The following is a 17326-nucleotide window of genomic DNA, read 5'->3' as shown; positions in this document are numbered from 1 at the left end:
TTTGGGCCCAATGGCTCAAGGGGTTACCACCTCCCCCAGCTCGCGAAAGGACCGTTCATCCCGATACTCGTGGGCAGAGTTAACCCACAACATGTCCAATTCGAGTGCGACATTTTGTCAGTAATCACAACTAGCATCATCAGGCGGACAGCCATAGTCGTGGAGAAATTATCTTGCTTCAGTCAATTTTGCTGCATAGCTTTCTGATGTATTTTTGGGGCTGTACCACGTGCAGTGCGACCATAGTTGTCGGTTCTAATAAACTTACGTTTTATGCATTGCAGTCCTGCTCGTATGCACCTGAATCATCGTATCATAACGTTACGCTGTTGGGAATTTTAAAATAGGGCCAATTGCATTCTAAATCTAGTTAATGTGTCCATTATTAAACATTCACTTTTCAAGTTTTACAATATACCATGCAATATATATGTCATAATTGTTTTATTACTACTGACATCATAAATTTGCATAACTCTATAATAATATATGGAGTGCATTCTTAAATCTTTAAACCGTTGAACATCATTCACATAGCTCTTCTGTTCCAGCAAGGGCATAGCCGAAAATGTAATCAGTTATATTCCACATAGGCTGAATATGTATGAGTGAATATATATTGTAATTACTTAGCACAGGTCTGAAAGGTCTATAACACAAATCAGCCAGCAACTCGGAGCACTCGTGATAGAACATCAGATAAGAACTAATTTATTGCTTGACCTGAGCGAGGTTATAGAAACTCGGAGAAAGAGGGACGATGGGAGGGAGTCCCAAAGCAAGAATCTAAGATCGCTAATGATAGCACAGCAGATAAGAATGAACACATTTGCTGCAGGGGAAAAAAAAATAAGCTTTAATGGAGTAAATTGAACGCTCTGTTATTTTGCAACATATGGGGACGCGGGTATAACCACGTTCCCTACCACAGAAGTGAACTCGTATTCTGAACGAATTGGCCGTCAACTGGGCGCTGTCAGCGACTGTTGGATGCGGTTGCGGTCGTTTATGTGTGTGGGGAATCCGCCCAGGTCAACTCCGCTTCAAACGAGTATCTTGGTGCGATGTGTAAGCGCCGGCGCGGGGGAAGAAAATGCGGCCGGACACTTTGCCGGCCCCGCCAGCGCCTGGTGCACCGTGCCGGCCTTAATAAGTGCTGCTCGCCAGAGGTCGCAATCGGGTACCCGATACCCGTACCCTACCCGATACCCGGCTATCCGTACCCGACCGGGTACGGGTACGGGTACGGGTAGGCCGTGAGTCACTGGTGAGTAACCGTTTGTCACTCATTTGCCCAACGTCTTGTCTCTTCTCACAATTCAAATTCCTAGAAATCAACCCACCCGCGCCTGCAACATGGCTTCATCCCAGAGGTCGCAATCGGGTACCCGTACCCTACCCAATACCCGGCCGGGTACGGGTTAGCCGGGTATCGGGTAGGGTACGGGTAAGGAATCAAAACCCGTTTGCGACCTCTGCTGCTCGCTAACGGCGCTTGTCCCCAACATTCTGTTGAGGGCAACACGGCGGTGCGTGCGGGTGGTGGATCTTTGGCTTTGTGTGCGTGGGATGTACAGGCCCATGACGGCTCCGCAGGTGAGCCGCTCGGACCAGACCTACAAGGGAGCGGCCGCGGCGAACCACACGACGTCAGGAGGAGCCAGCCTCAGGTCAGCGTGCAGGGGTCTGCCTTGCCCACCCGCAATAGTTTGTGTGTGTGTGTTTGTAAACTTTACGAACTCAAATATTACATGGACATTTGTAATATTACATTATTACATTTGTAATATTACAAATATTAATCGCCTCCAAAACATTTACCATTACATCTGACTAAAGTGTGCATCGCCAAGTAATTTCTCAACAACAAATAACAGCAAGTGTTTTTTATTGTTGTTGTTGAAAATCATGTCTGAGCTGTGTTTTTTTAAAGGGGAACGCGGAAGGAATAGAGAGGGGAGAGAACGTTCAACATAACTGAGTTATGAGAAGGAGAAGAAAAACGCCATGCGAAATGTTTAAGAACAGGTCGAATACAACAACACTATATCCCCACAACATTCAGAATTCCATCCAACGCACGAGTGTAAATGGCCAAGACATCCACACACATTGCTATCGAACCTCGTGCAGCAGGGTTATCTCGCAGAGCGCACAAGCAGAATGTGTCCAATACCCATCTGAACGTGTCTGTCTCCTCTGACCTAATTGTGCTTTGACAAGTTATGAATGCATCCACATTTGTTCAGTATGGGGCATGTAGATTACACGTATATTACGCAGGTATTGTGCGGGGCACGCATATGGAATGTTTGTATTATTCCAGGTGGAAGCCTGTTGCTAAATAGATTTCCTTCCCAACGGTGCGGAGAATAAATGAGGCAATTGTTATTTATGTATATTAAGATGTATCAGTGGTGAGCGCTCGGGAATGTCATACAAACGCTCTAACACTTGCTGGTGTGAATTTAGACTTAATACTTTCGTGACTGCAGGAATTCATATTCTTGGTTCTTTCGGTAAAGTCACGTAGATAGAAAGCAAAAATCTAAATTAAAAGCAGAAAAACTCACGACGTTTCGATCGCCACACAAGCGCTCTTCTTCAGGTGTAGAGAAAAGATGAAGAACGCTTGTGTTGTGATCGAAACGTCGTGGGTTTTTCTGCTTTTAATTTAGATTTTTGTTTTCTATCTCTCGTGATTTTACCGAAAGAGCCAAGAATACTTTGCCGGTGTGAATAATAAATTGTAGTTCAAGAGTCATAGCTCCGTGACCGTTCTTGCGGCCTGGTGACAGAGTGGCCCAGGACTGCCCTCTATTGGGGATATTTTCTCAGGGAATATTTGCCACGGCATGGAAATCATTGTCATCGCAATCTTGGGGACATTCATCGTACATAAGAATGAAGGCATTATAATGTTTATAGAATGCGATGTCTCTGGAGTGTTGAATGCTCGAAAGGAGTCATGCAATCAGTGACCCCCTTTTAAAAACTAAATACTTACGAAAAATAATTGTAAACCATTGATAATATTCAGACCTGTAGTAATAGGTTTTTACCCTTTCAACTGGTACAAAAACTGACACCTTTATACAAGGCATCATGTTTGCAATAACCACAACACAAGCAGTCAAAATGCAAACAAAAAGAAACAACTCTGATGATGATAATGATATGCACTGTCCTTGAAGTTGATTGGTCCACACCCGAGACAGCTTTTCATAGAGCCTAGTCTCCGTTGGTGTTGGACCAGATGACGCACAAAGGCATACTAGAATATTCAGACCTTTTTCCATTCGCTGCTGGATAAAGGCCTCCCCATGCTGTGCCGGTCGTGGAGGTTGTTTTGATGATACTTCACCATGCTAGAGGGTGATGGGGGGGGGGGATCACTCAGAACCTGTTTAAATATCACTCGTCACTGATGTTGATCATGGCCGGGAATTGAGCTCAGGTTGCAAGGTTCGGAGCGCACACTGTGCTAATCTCTCCAGCACGGCTCATCCACCAACACTTGTTAGATGAGCGAAAGGAGTAAATGGAGTAGTTTTCTTTATGGAATTGTAATTGTGCTTTATTATTTAAGATCTGTTTGTGTAATGAATAATTTGCCACAAATTAGTCCGATGGTCACTGTGTGCTTGGTACAATGTGCCAGTTAAGTTGTTTGGCTTGCATTTATAGATTTAATTTTGTAAGAATAGATATAGGTAAGAAATTACCAGCGTTTTATTTTTCATTGAATGCGTACTCTAATTTTACTCAACTGTATACATTTACTTAGATAGTGTAGATTAGTGCATTTGGGATCCATCCCAGTTTAGCAGTGGGAAATTAACCCCAGAAGAATATTCAGGAAGGAGCAATTTCCTAATTTGGCAATTGCAGGCAATTGCCTAATTTTGGCATGGCATCAGCGAAACATCTAATTGGGGTGTTAAAAATCTGTTTAAATTGATAATGCCAAGATTAAACAAACACACATCACATTTTGGATGTCTCAAAATAGTTACAAGTTTTAAGTGTTATATTTTTTGGTTCTTTCGGTAAAGTCACGTAGATAGAAAAATAAAAGTAATAAAATCAAAACTACGACGTTTCGATCACAACACAAGCGATCGTCATCAGGAGGAAAAAGGGGGTAAGGTCACTGAAGGCAACTGTTTTTAAAGGTTTAAAAAAGGGCGTGGCACAAGCGTCCTGGTGTCAGAACGAAGTGGGCGGGGCATATGTGCCCTGGGGTCAGAGGTGAAGGTGAAGTACGGAAGATTACATGGAAACATACAACAAGTTATGACTTAAAGCCAACCTCAGTGACGAATATCTAAACTGCTCCTGGGCCTCCCTTAGGTCGACTCAGCCTAAAATTAGTACCTGTTGTGGTGTGTAAACATCATCACTGGGGAGACAAAGGCGGTTGGGCATGATGTTGGCCACCCACCCTATCGTGCGCTGTGCCGGCCTTCATATAGTAGGTGCTCACTTAACAGCACATGCCCCAGCGGTCTGTTGAGGCTACACCGGGGGGGGATTTTGTCTTTTTTGTGGCGTGCGTTGGGCCACGACTCAGGGATGAGTTGCGGCTGCTTGAGGAGGGCCAGGGATTGGGCCCCGAGGAGTTGGATGAACGCCTGGCCAAGGAGGAGTTCCGGAGGCCACGCGAATCGCTGCTCAACATCTGCACCGACTTCTTCAAGCACAGCGGCCCCCGGCTCAAGATCCTGCAGAGCATGGCCGGGGAACCCCGCGCCGCCGTGCCGGAGCTGCTCGACGTTAAGTCGCACATCCGGTGAGCGACTCGCGACACGTGTGTTGCAGTTAGTCCGCGGCCAACCCAGTAAGTACATTTTGTGCTGTCGTCACGCAATGCAGTGCAATGCAAATTAGGGTCTGTGGAGCGTCCGAATGTGACTATCTCAAGACCCCGTTAAAAACGGTGGGATTATACTGATAGGGTTTTTCCCCTTTATTCTGGCAACAAAAACTGACACCTTTTGCAAGGAATCATGCTTACATTAACCACAATACTTGCAGTCAAATGCAAACAAAAAACAATACTCTGATAATGTATGCATTGTCTTTGAAACTGATTGTTTCAATGTTCAATGTAAGCATGATTTTTGTTGCCAGAAAAAAGGGGAAAAACCCTATTAGTATATTTTGGTACTGGCAAAGGAGGTCCCATGATGTAAAGGTGGGATTGTGCAGCAGAGGGGCAACATTTTTGCATGTATCGTCTTCATCATCACGATCCATGGGCAGATAACCTGTAGTTCTCCACTGCACATTTCGTCAATTGTTTCCACTTTTCGCTGTCTTGTGCCAATATGCTCAAGTAGTGGCCACATCTTTCTGGCACCATTCTCTGTGAAGGTCTTCCTCTCTTTCTTGTTCCTTTCATTTTTATGAAGAACACTCTTTAAATCTTCCTGTTGTTGTCGATCCTACGTATGTGTCCAATTAGTACCATTTTCCTTCTCATCACTGCTTGTAGAGCATTTGAATGTGACTGCATCTCAAGAGCCTGTACAAAACAGTGGAATTGTACAGCAAAAGGCCGGGGGTGGGTGAAAATGTGGCGTGTATCGAACATTGAATTTAGAAAAGAGACGTTCATTCATAGTGATGGTTGGCATAGTGGTAAAGCGCTTCTTACCTTCTGCACCTGGAAACCTGAGTTTGAGTCTGGTTCAGGGCTGACAGCAGTGGCGAGTGATATTTGAACTGTTGTCCTGCCGCCGCACGTCCGATTAGCATGCATGGTTGGCTACGGTCGGTGCGAAAGAAGTTCAACGTACATACCTACAACTGGTCCTGGGCCTCTCCTCAACATCCCACACTCACCAGTCGAGATAAATTATAGTCAAGACAACTTCCATGATTGACATAGTCTGCATAGGCCTTCATCATGCAGTAGACTGACAAAGAGCTGACATCTAATGAAATCAATTCTGAATACGTAAGAGTACTGTATTTACATTAAAGGTGGGCAGTAACGTCGTACTCGGATTGTAAGTGTTGTGACTTGTCTCTCAAACACACCGGTGAGCTGTATTAGTGACGAATTGGCATGTTCTGTTTTCGTGACAACAAAACCTGTATTATGGACTAATGTGTTTGTATATATATGCAACCCAGACTGGGTATGAGAGGTGACCACTGTGAAACAAGGCCAGCTGTGATAATATCCAGAGTAGTGTTCTTGTATCACAAGTCCGCCTTTCGCCTTCCCCATCACCAGTCTGATGTAAGGTTGTGTTGCTTATATCACAAACTGTGCCCTTTGTGAAGTGCGCTTACTTAAATGCACCTTTCTTTGCATTCTTGAATTTAAAAAATATTGCAGTGCATGATGTGAGTACTGCAATGTTCCCTTGTAGGCATGCCAAAAAAAAATATGCGACGGCAAGCATCGCGCATTCCATCATATTAACATCACGATGATCATTGGCAGGAGAAATCATTGGCTGTAGATGACATCGTAAAGACTTGCTGTTAATTAATAATTCTACACTCCTTAATATTCCATGACCGAATTGAGTTTTTCTGGATTTGAATGTTATGAACTGATAAAACACTGTAAAGTGCTACATTATTACAGCAACTAATTAAAATGTTCGAGTGAGAAGATATTTAATTTTCGATTAGGCAAACAAACAGATAAGTGCTGTTTAATGTCACACTCTAATAAATCTTAAAATTGTTTTAAGGGCAGCGTGCATAATAATTACGTCTCAAACGGGCGTGCAGAAAATAAAATATTAACTTTGTTAACGTTAATATTTATTTTAATTTTTGGCAGAGTCAAATTTGCATTCAAAGCTTTTCTCTGTCTTTTCTGAATCGGACCGTATATTCACTTGGATAGATTTTATGGCCTTTGGCCAATGAATCCAAAGAACTTTTTTTCTCCAATTGCAGATGCAGTGCAACCCGCTTCCCCGTGATTAATACCGTCCGTCCCTTCACGAGGTCGCGTCATTGATGTCTATTTTTTTAAGCTTCTTACTAACAGAGAGAGCTTCATTTTGAACGACAGCTCGCCGGTGCTTCCATCGATTCTGGCTTTGGCTCTCCATGGTGCCTTTTGAGTTGTTTGGCATGACGGCCGAAGTTTCGCTCCCTGTGCTGGTAGCTTCCTTAGGAACTGATGTTCGGTGCAGACCGTTGTTATCTATTAGTGTCATCACTTAGCGTTGAAATACGGTGTTTCTTTTTGTAAGACTTTGCTGTTTTTTCCTGGATTTTTCTGTTGCGTGTAGTCACTTTAAGATGTTTCTTGTTCATGTTTTTGTTTTGTTGCGGTTGCACCCGAGTCAAGAGCCGCATGGTTCACAGGGTTATAACTCATAAATGAAATGAAACTGAAAACGTGTGCATCGAAGCCCCGTCGCTTGTATTCAACGCGGTGAAACCGGAGGAATCTCACCCCCAACACAATGGGGACCCCAGTCCGTTGATTGGAAGGTCACGTGTGCGGTGAGGCAAAGTGTGGGTACAGCCACCTTTTCCCACACATCTGGTCAGTGTGGAAGAGTAGAACAGACACCCTCGACAGTGCCCTCTAGTAGAGGCCTTTTCTTCAATAGTGGCTTCAGCAAGCAATTGCAGGGCTGCACCTTTTATCTGCTTACCCCACGCAGGGACATAACTAGGTTGCTGTAGCCATGGGTGCTGTAAGATGGCCGCCGCTGGTCAATCAGAGTCACCTGCGCAGTGCCACTTGTACGTTGGTGCATTCATCATTCCACGTTGCACAGGAAATAGTTTCTGATTCCTAAGTTCTGGAACTGGTGACCAATAATCCGGTCGCTGGATTAACGGTGGTCCTTGTTTGCGTGTTGCCTGTCCGTGATCGCACGGGCGGGTGACGCAGGCTGGCCGAGATCGCGCACTCGCTGCTCAAGCTGGCTCCGTACGACGGGGCGACGATGGAGAGCCGGGGCCTGCGCCGCTACATGACCGAGATGCTGCCCATCACGGACTGGTCGAGCGAGGCCGTGCGTCCTGCCCTGATCCTCATCATCAAGCGCCTGGACCGCATGTTTAACAAGATCCACAAGATGCCCACGCTGCGGTAACAACGGCGAGCGGGTCAGCGGTCGGGGGTAGAAACCCATGCTGCCCAAGCTTGGGTCTGCCGCCACTGAGCTACAATAATCCGATATATTTCATTGGGAAGAAGAGTATCTTGCCAGATTGGAAGAGGGGAGAACAATATATAAACACGTGTCTGGAGTGGTGTATTATTATTCTCAGGTTTTTTCGGTAAAGTCACGTAGGTAAAACATTGGTGTATTATTATAGTTGTCATGCAGCGGCAACAAAAAAAAACACGAGGACTCTTAGACTTGCAGAATTCCCCAGAACAGATTTCTTTAAAGAGATGATGGTTCAGGAAGAAAAAAACCCCAGAACGAGTGGCAACCCTAGCCTAAGCGCGTACCGAGACACGCGCATTAAAGAAAACACGTTTCAACACTCCATTCAACCGCCCCTGTGCAATTGCCTGGTGTTTATAATTGTGAATTAGCTACGGATAGGAGCAATTGCCTCTTGATCTATTGCTGTAGGGATCTCAGCCAGTGCTGAAATTACTGCCGCTGGCTCCGAGCCGCGGACGCAAATGAGCGCTGGCCAGGCCCATTGTCCGGTAGAGCGCGCGGAGATTCGCTTTATTCCTTCCACTTTGTTGTTGCTTGTTATCTTCTGCACCATTGCGGAATTCCAAAAGTTTCAGCAACGCGGGTGCGCGCGGTTGTCTTGCGATAAATAATTATTTGAATTTATAAAGTACCCTTAAACAATCGTTCTGAGGGCGATATGCATGGAAAGAAGTGAGAAGGACGTTTTGATAATAACGAAGGAGAGAAAGCCATTTTAAACAGATGCGTTTTTCGTCAAGATTTTAAGATTCGTAAAGTGTTTCCCAAGTCCTGACCTCAAAGGGCAACGAGTTTCAGAGTCGAGGTGCCGCAATTGCAAAAGCGCCGTCAGTTTCGAGACCGTGGTGACAGTGAGCAGTGCGCAATCTGAGGATCTTAATGATCTTGATAGAATATATGTGGGCTGAAGGAGGTCATGAATGTAGGGAGCAGCCCTTCATTCATCCAGTATAGTCGGATGAAAGGATATTTACATGAATCAAGGTCTCTGTGCCTTTTTGGCAAGAGCGTACCGCCAGTGCCAAAAACTTCTGCTTATTAGCATGCGTCCCCTTTAACATTGCAGCGTGGCTGATTGCGGTAATATTGCAGTGATTGTGGTGGGTGGTGAAATTAAATAGAAAAAAAACAGTTATGGCAATTAGTTTTATTTTATTTTGTTCCAAGCTGTCGGATTACGTTTTTATCAAAACGCTCGAGAGACGTTGGACATCCATTTAAAACAAAAATGTGCACGTGTCCTCGGCCTCCCTTAAGAGTACATGGAAATTACAAAGACAGAGGGGAAAGAAAAAAAATATATATATATAATCACCTGATTACCAGTTAACAGCTGCCTTAAGATTTGCGTGAAGGCTTGTTGCTGCTGATGTGCGTGTGTTCCCCTGGTTCACACGTTGTGCGCAGGCGGCAGATTGAGTGGGAGGGCGCGAGCAGCCTCATTCAGGGAGTGTGCATCACCCTTCAGAAGCAGCCAATCATCTCCTTCCTGCCGCACGTCCGCTCCCTCATCAACATCTGCGTCAATCTGGTGAGGGACCGGGAACCTGGCCGGGACCGAGACTGGGCTCGGTGTGACCGACCCACACCTGCGGTGCCTTTTCAACCACGATGTCGTAGGGATAGAGCCAGGAGTGTTTTCGGCAATAGCATCTGGTTACCCAGCAGAATTTGCTTAACAAAGCCTGACTTCCGGTGATGAGGCCCAGAATGTTGACTCCGGTCCACCAGAGTTTGTTTGCTTAAAACAAATGCCACTGGATAATATTGGTCTGGAAAGCCCAAATAATATATATATTTTTTAATGTGCGAAGATACGGAATGGAGTTCTGCTTATATGTAAGATTTACGTAGAACTGGGAGTGTGGTTAACCGGTCACTTTTTTAAACTGTAGGTATATTAATATTATTGTGTTACATATTTTTTTATTTTACTACTTCATGGAAAAACAAATCTCTACAGGCTCCGATCTTATCCTCAATAAAGAACTAACGTTTGGTATAAAGATAACTCTTCCTTGCATTAAATATATAGCATCTCATTGACATCTACTCGGTTGTAAGGGCACGGATTCTTTAATTTCCACGCATTAAAATTCGAGTGTCTCTCATCCAAATCAAACAGCACCAACCCATGTTGCTCATCCCAGTATAATAATCCTGCAATACCAGGGTCAGGTGGGCTATAAATCCTGGATTTGTACCTTCATACCCGAGTCAGTCTTACAACAGCGAAATGTCCAGACAGACTTTTTGCTCAACTTGATGCTGCTCAGCTAAAGAGGCCTTGGCCAATTCACCTGTGGCCCAGCTTGGGGAGGGTTTCTCACGTGCCCCCAGCCAGCCTGTAACGGTGACCTTCCTCGACCCTTCCAGAGAGGAAACGGCCTAATTGAATTCCCTTTGAAATTAATTTAGACGCATGTGCAAGACAGCCGCGGCACTGGTCCAAAAACCTCATCCCACCCCCGGCCCGTCAAATCCTATCACGCAAATGTTTTGTTGTTGTTTTTACGCCAATCAAAAAGTTGAGCTGCTGTGCCCTTGCTCAGCTCACCGCTCGGCATTGATGGATTCCCTGCTGTGCGTCGGCTCCGTTATTGCCGACACCCGGCGCTTCTGCCTCGCTGAATAAAGAGCGGAGCAGCGGCGAGCTTCCCAGGAGCCCTAAGAGTGGGAGAGGAAAACATAATTTAAAAATGCCTGTTTGACACGGAGCATCGACGCTCCATCCTGCTATCACAGCTCCCCTCCCCAGTGTCGTGTTAAAGCAAAGGTGTGCGGCTTGTTGTTGAAATGCCACAGCCTCCGCCTGTCAGGTTTCCTGTTGTTATAATGCGGCGTTTATTTTCCATGTCGTAATTTTATTAGTTGATTGATCACCGTTATTTAAAGCGGTTATTCGCCAAATGAGAGGAAAGAGGCGCTTTTATCAATGGAGACTTGGGTCAATATAAATGCATCTAATGGCAAAAAACAGATCCAACAACAGGCTTGCTCACGAAATGTTTCACGATGCAGAACAGGAACTAAATATATAACAACGTGAAACAAATAGTAACGAGAAAACATTTGAAAAACACTTATATTCATAGCTTCATTTTTGCCTGGTAGGATTGGGATGGTTTAGTGTTGTATTTGTGTGTGTTTTGGTGATTTGTTTATCTTTCTTGTACTTTGCACTACTATCGTGTTGTTGTACTGTTTGTTGTTGCAACGTTCTTACCCGCCCCGACTGTAAAACTTCAAAACGGAGCTTTGTAGCTCATCGGATTCCTCCGGTATAAATAAATAGTGTGATTCTGAACCGTCCGGGCAGTGGACAGTTATTAACAAAAGAGTCTTGTCGAGCATGAGTGTTGTTGACACTAGAGAGCTCTCTCTCTCTCAACGTTGTCAGTGTTGCTCAGCATGCAACGTCGGACGACGAACGCTGCTGACACTGCGATTTCACGCGGCTGTGCTCAGGTGATGGGTGTGGTGGGGCCCTCCAGCGTGGCTGACGGGCTCCCCCTGCTCCACCTGAGCCCCTACCTGTCTCCACCGCTGCCCTTCAGCACGGCCGTCGTAAAGCTCGTGGCTTTGCAGATCCAGGTGCTCGATAAAAACACACATCCGCTAGGTGAGGTTCAGTTGAGGGGGTGGAACGGTGGGCGCATCGAGTTAACGCGGCGCTGAGCATAAACCATCAACACGGCGAACTCCGGTCATCCAAGCAGCGGCTTTTGGGCGGCCATCGAACAAAGACGGTCACTGCATCGCGTGGCGCTTTCAGACGCGCTTCTGCGGCCGTCTGGAACGCTCTTCCTTCCGATATTAGGAAGCCACTGGAGCGATGCACTTTTAAATTTAGATTGAAAACTCATTTCTTTTTCAGTATTTTTTGTGTTTAGTTTGTTATCCTTCCACCGCACCTCCAAATAGTATGGTTGCCTACGTCTGGTGCGAAAGAAGTTCAACATACATACAAAAACCCGGCGGATTTCAGTTCGATTCCTGGCCATGGCTAACAGTGACGACTGATATCTGAACCGATCTTAAGCACCACCTTTACTAACCAGCACTAACCAGCGTGGTGAAGTATGATCACACTCTGGTGTAATGCAAACATAGTTTCTGTCACCCCAACTTGCCATGACCACCAAACTCCACCCACATGAAGGAGGCCATTCAGCCAGAGTGTCAAAATCATCCTTTCCTCTTGGTAACATAAATAAAAACCAAACCCCTGTTATTATTTATACTAAACCTGTTTCGTTGTGCGTGACATTTGACACACCATTCAGGCCCTGAAAGAAGACTTTCCGCTGCACCTGGTGATTTCTCCATTCACCAACCAAGAGAGGAGGGAAGGGATGCTTCTTAACCTCTTCATCCCCTTTGTGCTGGCCGTGGGCTCCGGCAACCGAGGTGCTGCACATTCTCATTGTCTCGGCATCCACCCTGTCGTGAAACTAGCTCCACGCAAAGTTCAACGGTTGCATTCACATTTTCGAGAGTTTACTGAAAGCGCATGCCTCGATATACATCCGGGTTGCGTTCTTGAAAACCTGAACGTAAAATGTTTAAAAAGATGGACCCGATTTGAAATCGCTATATCTCTGCAACCACGAACCGCCCATGAATGAAACGCTTACCACTTGAAAGGGCGGGGCATAGAGAAGGCGGGGCATAGAGAGGGCGGGGCATAGAGAGGGCGGGGCATAGAGAGGGCGGGGCATAGAGGGGGCGGGGCATAGAGAGGGCGGGGCATAGAGAGGGCGGGGCATAGAGAGGGCGGGGCATAGAGTTTCAAATGATGACCGCGAGATGCCTCTCCCAGCGCACAAACAGCCCCTCGCCTCAGTCGTTCGCAAGACGGTGACCCTGCAAACACAAGAGGCGTTTTGTGTTCTGCAGTTTAGCAAGACTGAATCCGTAATTGCGGTGCAGCGTGCGTTTTAACGGCGTTTTGGCATTGATCCGCCAATGTCAAAGTATTCGTCGTTGGTACCGACAATGTGAGGAAACGGGCTGTTTATGTAAGGGGAAGAGCACAGGGCGACCACGCACCTCGGAGGAAAACGTGAGAAGAGAGGCGTTTGGGACGAATTCACCTATCGTCTCGATGTTGTCCGTACAGCAGGTGGAGGGCACATAGAGCATTTATAAAATGGTTAGTAAAACTTGATAACACATTAAACCGTTTGAAACTTTTTGTGTAATTGTAACATGTTGCCATTGTGAAATATACTGCTTTGAAAAAAACTATGTTTTTCACTATAAATCCTTTATATGCGTGGCGGCTAGAGTCCTCTCGTCCTCTGGCTTGAGATGGCTGCCACCTATGGGTCAAATGATTGCTTGCCACCATTAAGCAATTGGTAATTAAATATAATTTATTTTTTCCTAAAAAGTGTAACATTTAGGAAAAAAATATTCACGAAAATAAATTGTCACGCACAACGAGTCTGTGTGCAAAATGTCAGCTCGATTGGATCACGGGAAGTGGGTTAAAAAACGACCGAAAGATTTGCACGGTCGTAAGCGCGCAAGCAAGCAAGCAAGCGAACTTAATATAAAGGATTTTTAAAAAATGCGTGTCAACTTATGACGAACGTAGGAACGAATCACCCTCAATCGAATTTTCTCACGTCGGTGTACACCTGGGGTACGTCTAAAATGCACGGTACACTTTTTTGCGGACATCGCAGAGCGTGCGGTTTGCTCTGGCACTTGCAGATGCTCCACGGCTGCAGCAGTCGGAGGTGCTCTTCCTGCTGCAGACGGTGCTGCACGTGCTGCTGCCACCACGTGTCATCAGTACGTCGCGCAGCAAGAACTTTCTGCTCGAGGGCTCGCCAGCGCACTGCCCCAACACCGCCGGGGAGCTGGGCCGCGACTCGCGCAAGGACGGCCTCGCCGAGTCAACCAGTCAGGCCGCCTTCCTCGGTGAGGCCACCGGCGAGAGCGTTTGACCGTCATCATCGTCGTCGTCGTTGTGACGATGATGGTCATCAGAATGATCGTGGATCACCATCTTTATCATCACGTATTCTATGTTTTGTTTCATTGAAATGCTTCGGTTAAAATCAAATATTGAAGAAATATATTTTACTTAAATCATAGCAACGAATCGTGAAAAGGTCACTGAATCTCTGATGAGGGGGAGGAGGAACGAGCCAAAAATAACATGTCTAAAAAAAAGAACAAAAATGTTATCCAGACACGAGATGGGACATTGCACATTCATGAAAAATACAATACCATTTGGCTTTGCATACAGCAACAATGTGGATTTATATAAGATCTATAAATACATTATCTTTCGAATTAAAGCTTTCGTGACTGCAGGGATTCATCTTCTTGGTTCTTTCGGTAAAGTCACGTAGAATGGAAATAATAAAATAATAAAATAAAACATAATGAAATAATTCTCACGACGTTTCGGCCACAACGCAAGCAGCCGTCCTCAGGTGGAGAACAGGTCTGTCGAGAAGACAGACTCTGTCTTTTCGACAGACCTGTTGCGTTGTGGCCGAAACGTCGTGAGAATTATTTTATTATGTTTTCTATTTATTATTTTATTATTTCCATTCTACGTGACTTTACCGAAAGAACCAAGAAGATATATGTTTGGTGTTTAGTTTGTTGTCCTTTCAATGCACCTCCGATGAGTTGGCTACATACGGTGCGAAAGAAGTTCAACATGCGTACATATAATCACGTATCATCATGACAATGCATCGCAAAATGGACAGATCGCTATTCGTTAGGGAACTCAGAGGCACAGAGCACAGTCTCACGGGCTTCTCGTTCGCCAGCCTGAGCAAGCCCAGTGCCTTCAGTTGACTCCTGAAGGTCGAGGGGAGTTTCATTGCTTCGCATGTGCAGCGAGGGAGATTTCCTGGTGACGGGAGCTGCCGTCGAGAAAAGTCGCTCAACCGGTGCGGTACTAGTTCTGGGGATCTTGGGACCGGTGGTTCACGACGCTTCTCCATGGTCGTCATCATCATCGATCAATCATCATCTTCAGAGTCATGCCCACACTTTGGGGGGTTTGTTTAATGCTGAATATTATTTCCATTGCCTGGTCTGAGAGAGTGTCGAAAATTTTGCATTGCAACAAACACTAACTCACAACCGCGTAGGTTGTTTTGCGGTTGTGCCGTATAGCTCTCCAATGTATTTTTTGGTTTATTTCGGGTGTTGATCGGCACTGTCCGACGTTTAATTCATTGTGCTGAAAAAGGTCCAAGTACACAGAGGCAAACGTTGGACATCATGCCAAACATTGGAGGGCTAATCACAACCATGTAACCATAAATGATCCTCACCTCTTTGGATATCGAGTTGAGTCTACTTATCACTCGCATGGGTGAACTCCACCAGGGCTTGCCAGGGATAATAGGCTTTGCCTGTAGCTTTAAAGTATTTTCTCTCATTAACAAAGCTTCAAAACTTGTGTTGGACAGTCTGAAATACGCAGCATTGGTACACATATATATATAAAAGACACGAGAGATATTAGATTGTTTTTCGTGGTGTGTATTTTTCTCTCACAACTCCCAATACCAATAACGGCAACGAAAAACACACAGCTAAAATGTGCACATATTTCATTTCCCTTTTGCTCGCTTGATTTCACTTATAAAACTTGTTTTCAGTAGTCGTCCCGCGTTAGGACGCTCGTGCATTTAGATGATATCGAAATCCAAATTTGATTCAGGTTCCTCTCTCGAGTACTTAATAGGAGCCTATAAAGAGCAGCATGCTCTGCTCGTTTAGCATTGGGATGCGTCCACTTGCTCATCTTCGAGCGCTGATGGCTTGCTAAGCCATCGTCATTGGCTCCGTCTCTGGAGCGTGCAGCCAAACCAGAAACGCCAGTTCTCAGATTCCGTCCACTGGCTCCCCAAATCCCATCTCACATCAATCAACTATATGATCATCGACATCTTCGGTATCCTCAATAGATTTACTCCCGCCTACCTCTTCTGATTCTTCTCACTCTCCTACCCCCACATGCACCTCCTCGAATTAACAAAGCCTCTTGTCAAAAACCCTGGTTTAACTACAGTTCTATGGGTGGTTGCTCCTTCTCTGCTGCTGGAACTCTGGCTATCTGCTTAGCTGACTCCATCTATCTTTTTTCAAGTCGAGCCTTAAGACCTGCCTCTTCTTCTCTACCTACGACTGCCCATTTCCATCCATCCAACTGTATTTTTCGGGACAGCACCCTCCTCTTTCCTACGTTCCCTTTACTTATTCTCATTGATCTATTCATGCCTACGTGTTGCTTTTTGTACGGTGTCCTGAGACATAGTCATGTCGATATACTTTCATCAACATCATCATCATCATCTACTGCTAGATGAAGACCTCCCCCAAGACGCTGCCACCTCTCTCAGCCTTTGCGTTGCGACAATCCATAGCCGAGCTGATTTCATCGTTCCATCTCTGTGGTGGTCTTCCTGTCGCACGTGCTGCTTCATTTGGCCACTGGCTCCTTCCATAGCCCTGCAAGGTTTATATACGCCCATTGGCTCGCGCTGCGCTCATCTTCCTCGCCGTCGTCACGTTTCGGCGAAACAAGAAAGCGCGTCGTTGCGTTGCAGCTCTGAAGGTGCTGCTGGTGTGCTTCGAGCGTCAGCTGGGGCCCTACTGGTACAAGCTGAGCCTGCAGGTGATGGAGATGGCCTTCCGCAAGGTGGGCGTTGTGGCCCTGTGGGACTTCATGGACTTCATCGTGCGCACGCGCATACCGCTCTTCGTGCTGCTGCGTCCGTTCATCCAGTGCAAGGTGAGCAAAGCGTGTCTGGCCAAGTGAGAGCAATCATCGTTGGTTAGTTTGTTGTTCTTCCCCCGCACCTTCGTTAGCAGGGTTGGCTACGTACGGTGCGAAGTAAGTTCAACATATTCTTAGGTTTTTTCCACCTGAAGACGGAAGCTTGTGTTGCCTCCGAAACGTCTTGATTTTTATTTTATTTTTTATTTTACTTTTATTAATTTTTATTTTTTACCTACGTGACTTTACCGAAAAAAACCTAAGAATATGAATCCTTGCAGTCACGAAAGCTTAAAATCTATAAAGAAATACTTCTGAGATATCTTGAAGTTAGAGCCTGGTTTTGTTCTCCTGTAACCATAACTCCACCACCACTTTTAATAACTCCCCC

General features: G+C 45.6%; 1 protein-coding gene across 1 annotated transcript in view; it reads left to right on the top strand.

The window, feature by feature from the left end:
- The window catches only part of UNC80 (unc-80 subunit of NALCN channel complex), a 118780-nt gene that overhangs the window by 85323 nt on the left and 16131 nt on the right, over positions 1-17326 (top strand). Inside the window, exons 51-58 of the mRNA XM_078597260.1 lie at positions 1578-1670; positions 4574-4792; positions 7880-8080; positions 9576-9699; positions 11637-11762; positions 12455-12578; positions 13890-14099; positions 16766-16950. Coding sequence (XP_078453386.1) covers positions 1578-1670; positions 4574-4792; positions 7880-8080; positions 9576-9699; positions 11637-11762; positions 12455-12578; positions 13890-14099; positions 16766-16950 — 1282 coding nt within the window. The remainder of the gene's footprint in view (positions 1-1577; positions 1671-4573; positions 4793-7879; positions 8081-9575; positions 9700-11636; positions 11763-12454; positions 12579-13889; positions 14100-16765; positions 16951-17326) is intronic.

This window comes from Lampetra planeri, chromosome 8 (genome assembly GCF_965212315.1).
Source record: "Lampetra planeri chromosome 8, kcLamPlan1.2.h2, whole genome shotgun sequence".
Taxonomy (NCBI): Eukaryota; Metazoa; Chordata; class Hyperoartia; order Petromyzontiformes; family Petromyzontidae; genus Lampetra; species Lampetra planeri.
The sequence above is the reverse complement of the archived record's forward strand: the minus strand, read 5'-3'. Positions and strand labels throughout refer to the sequence as shown.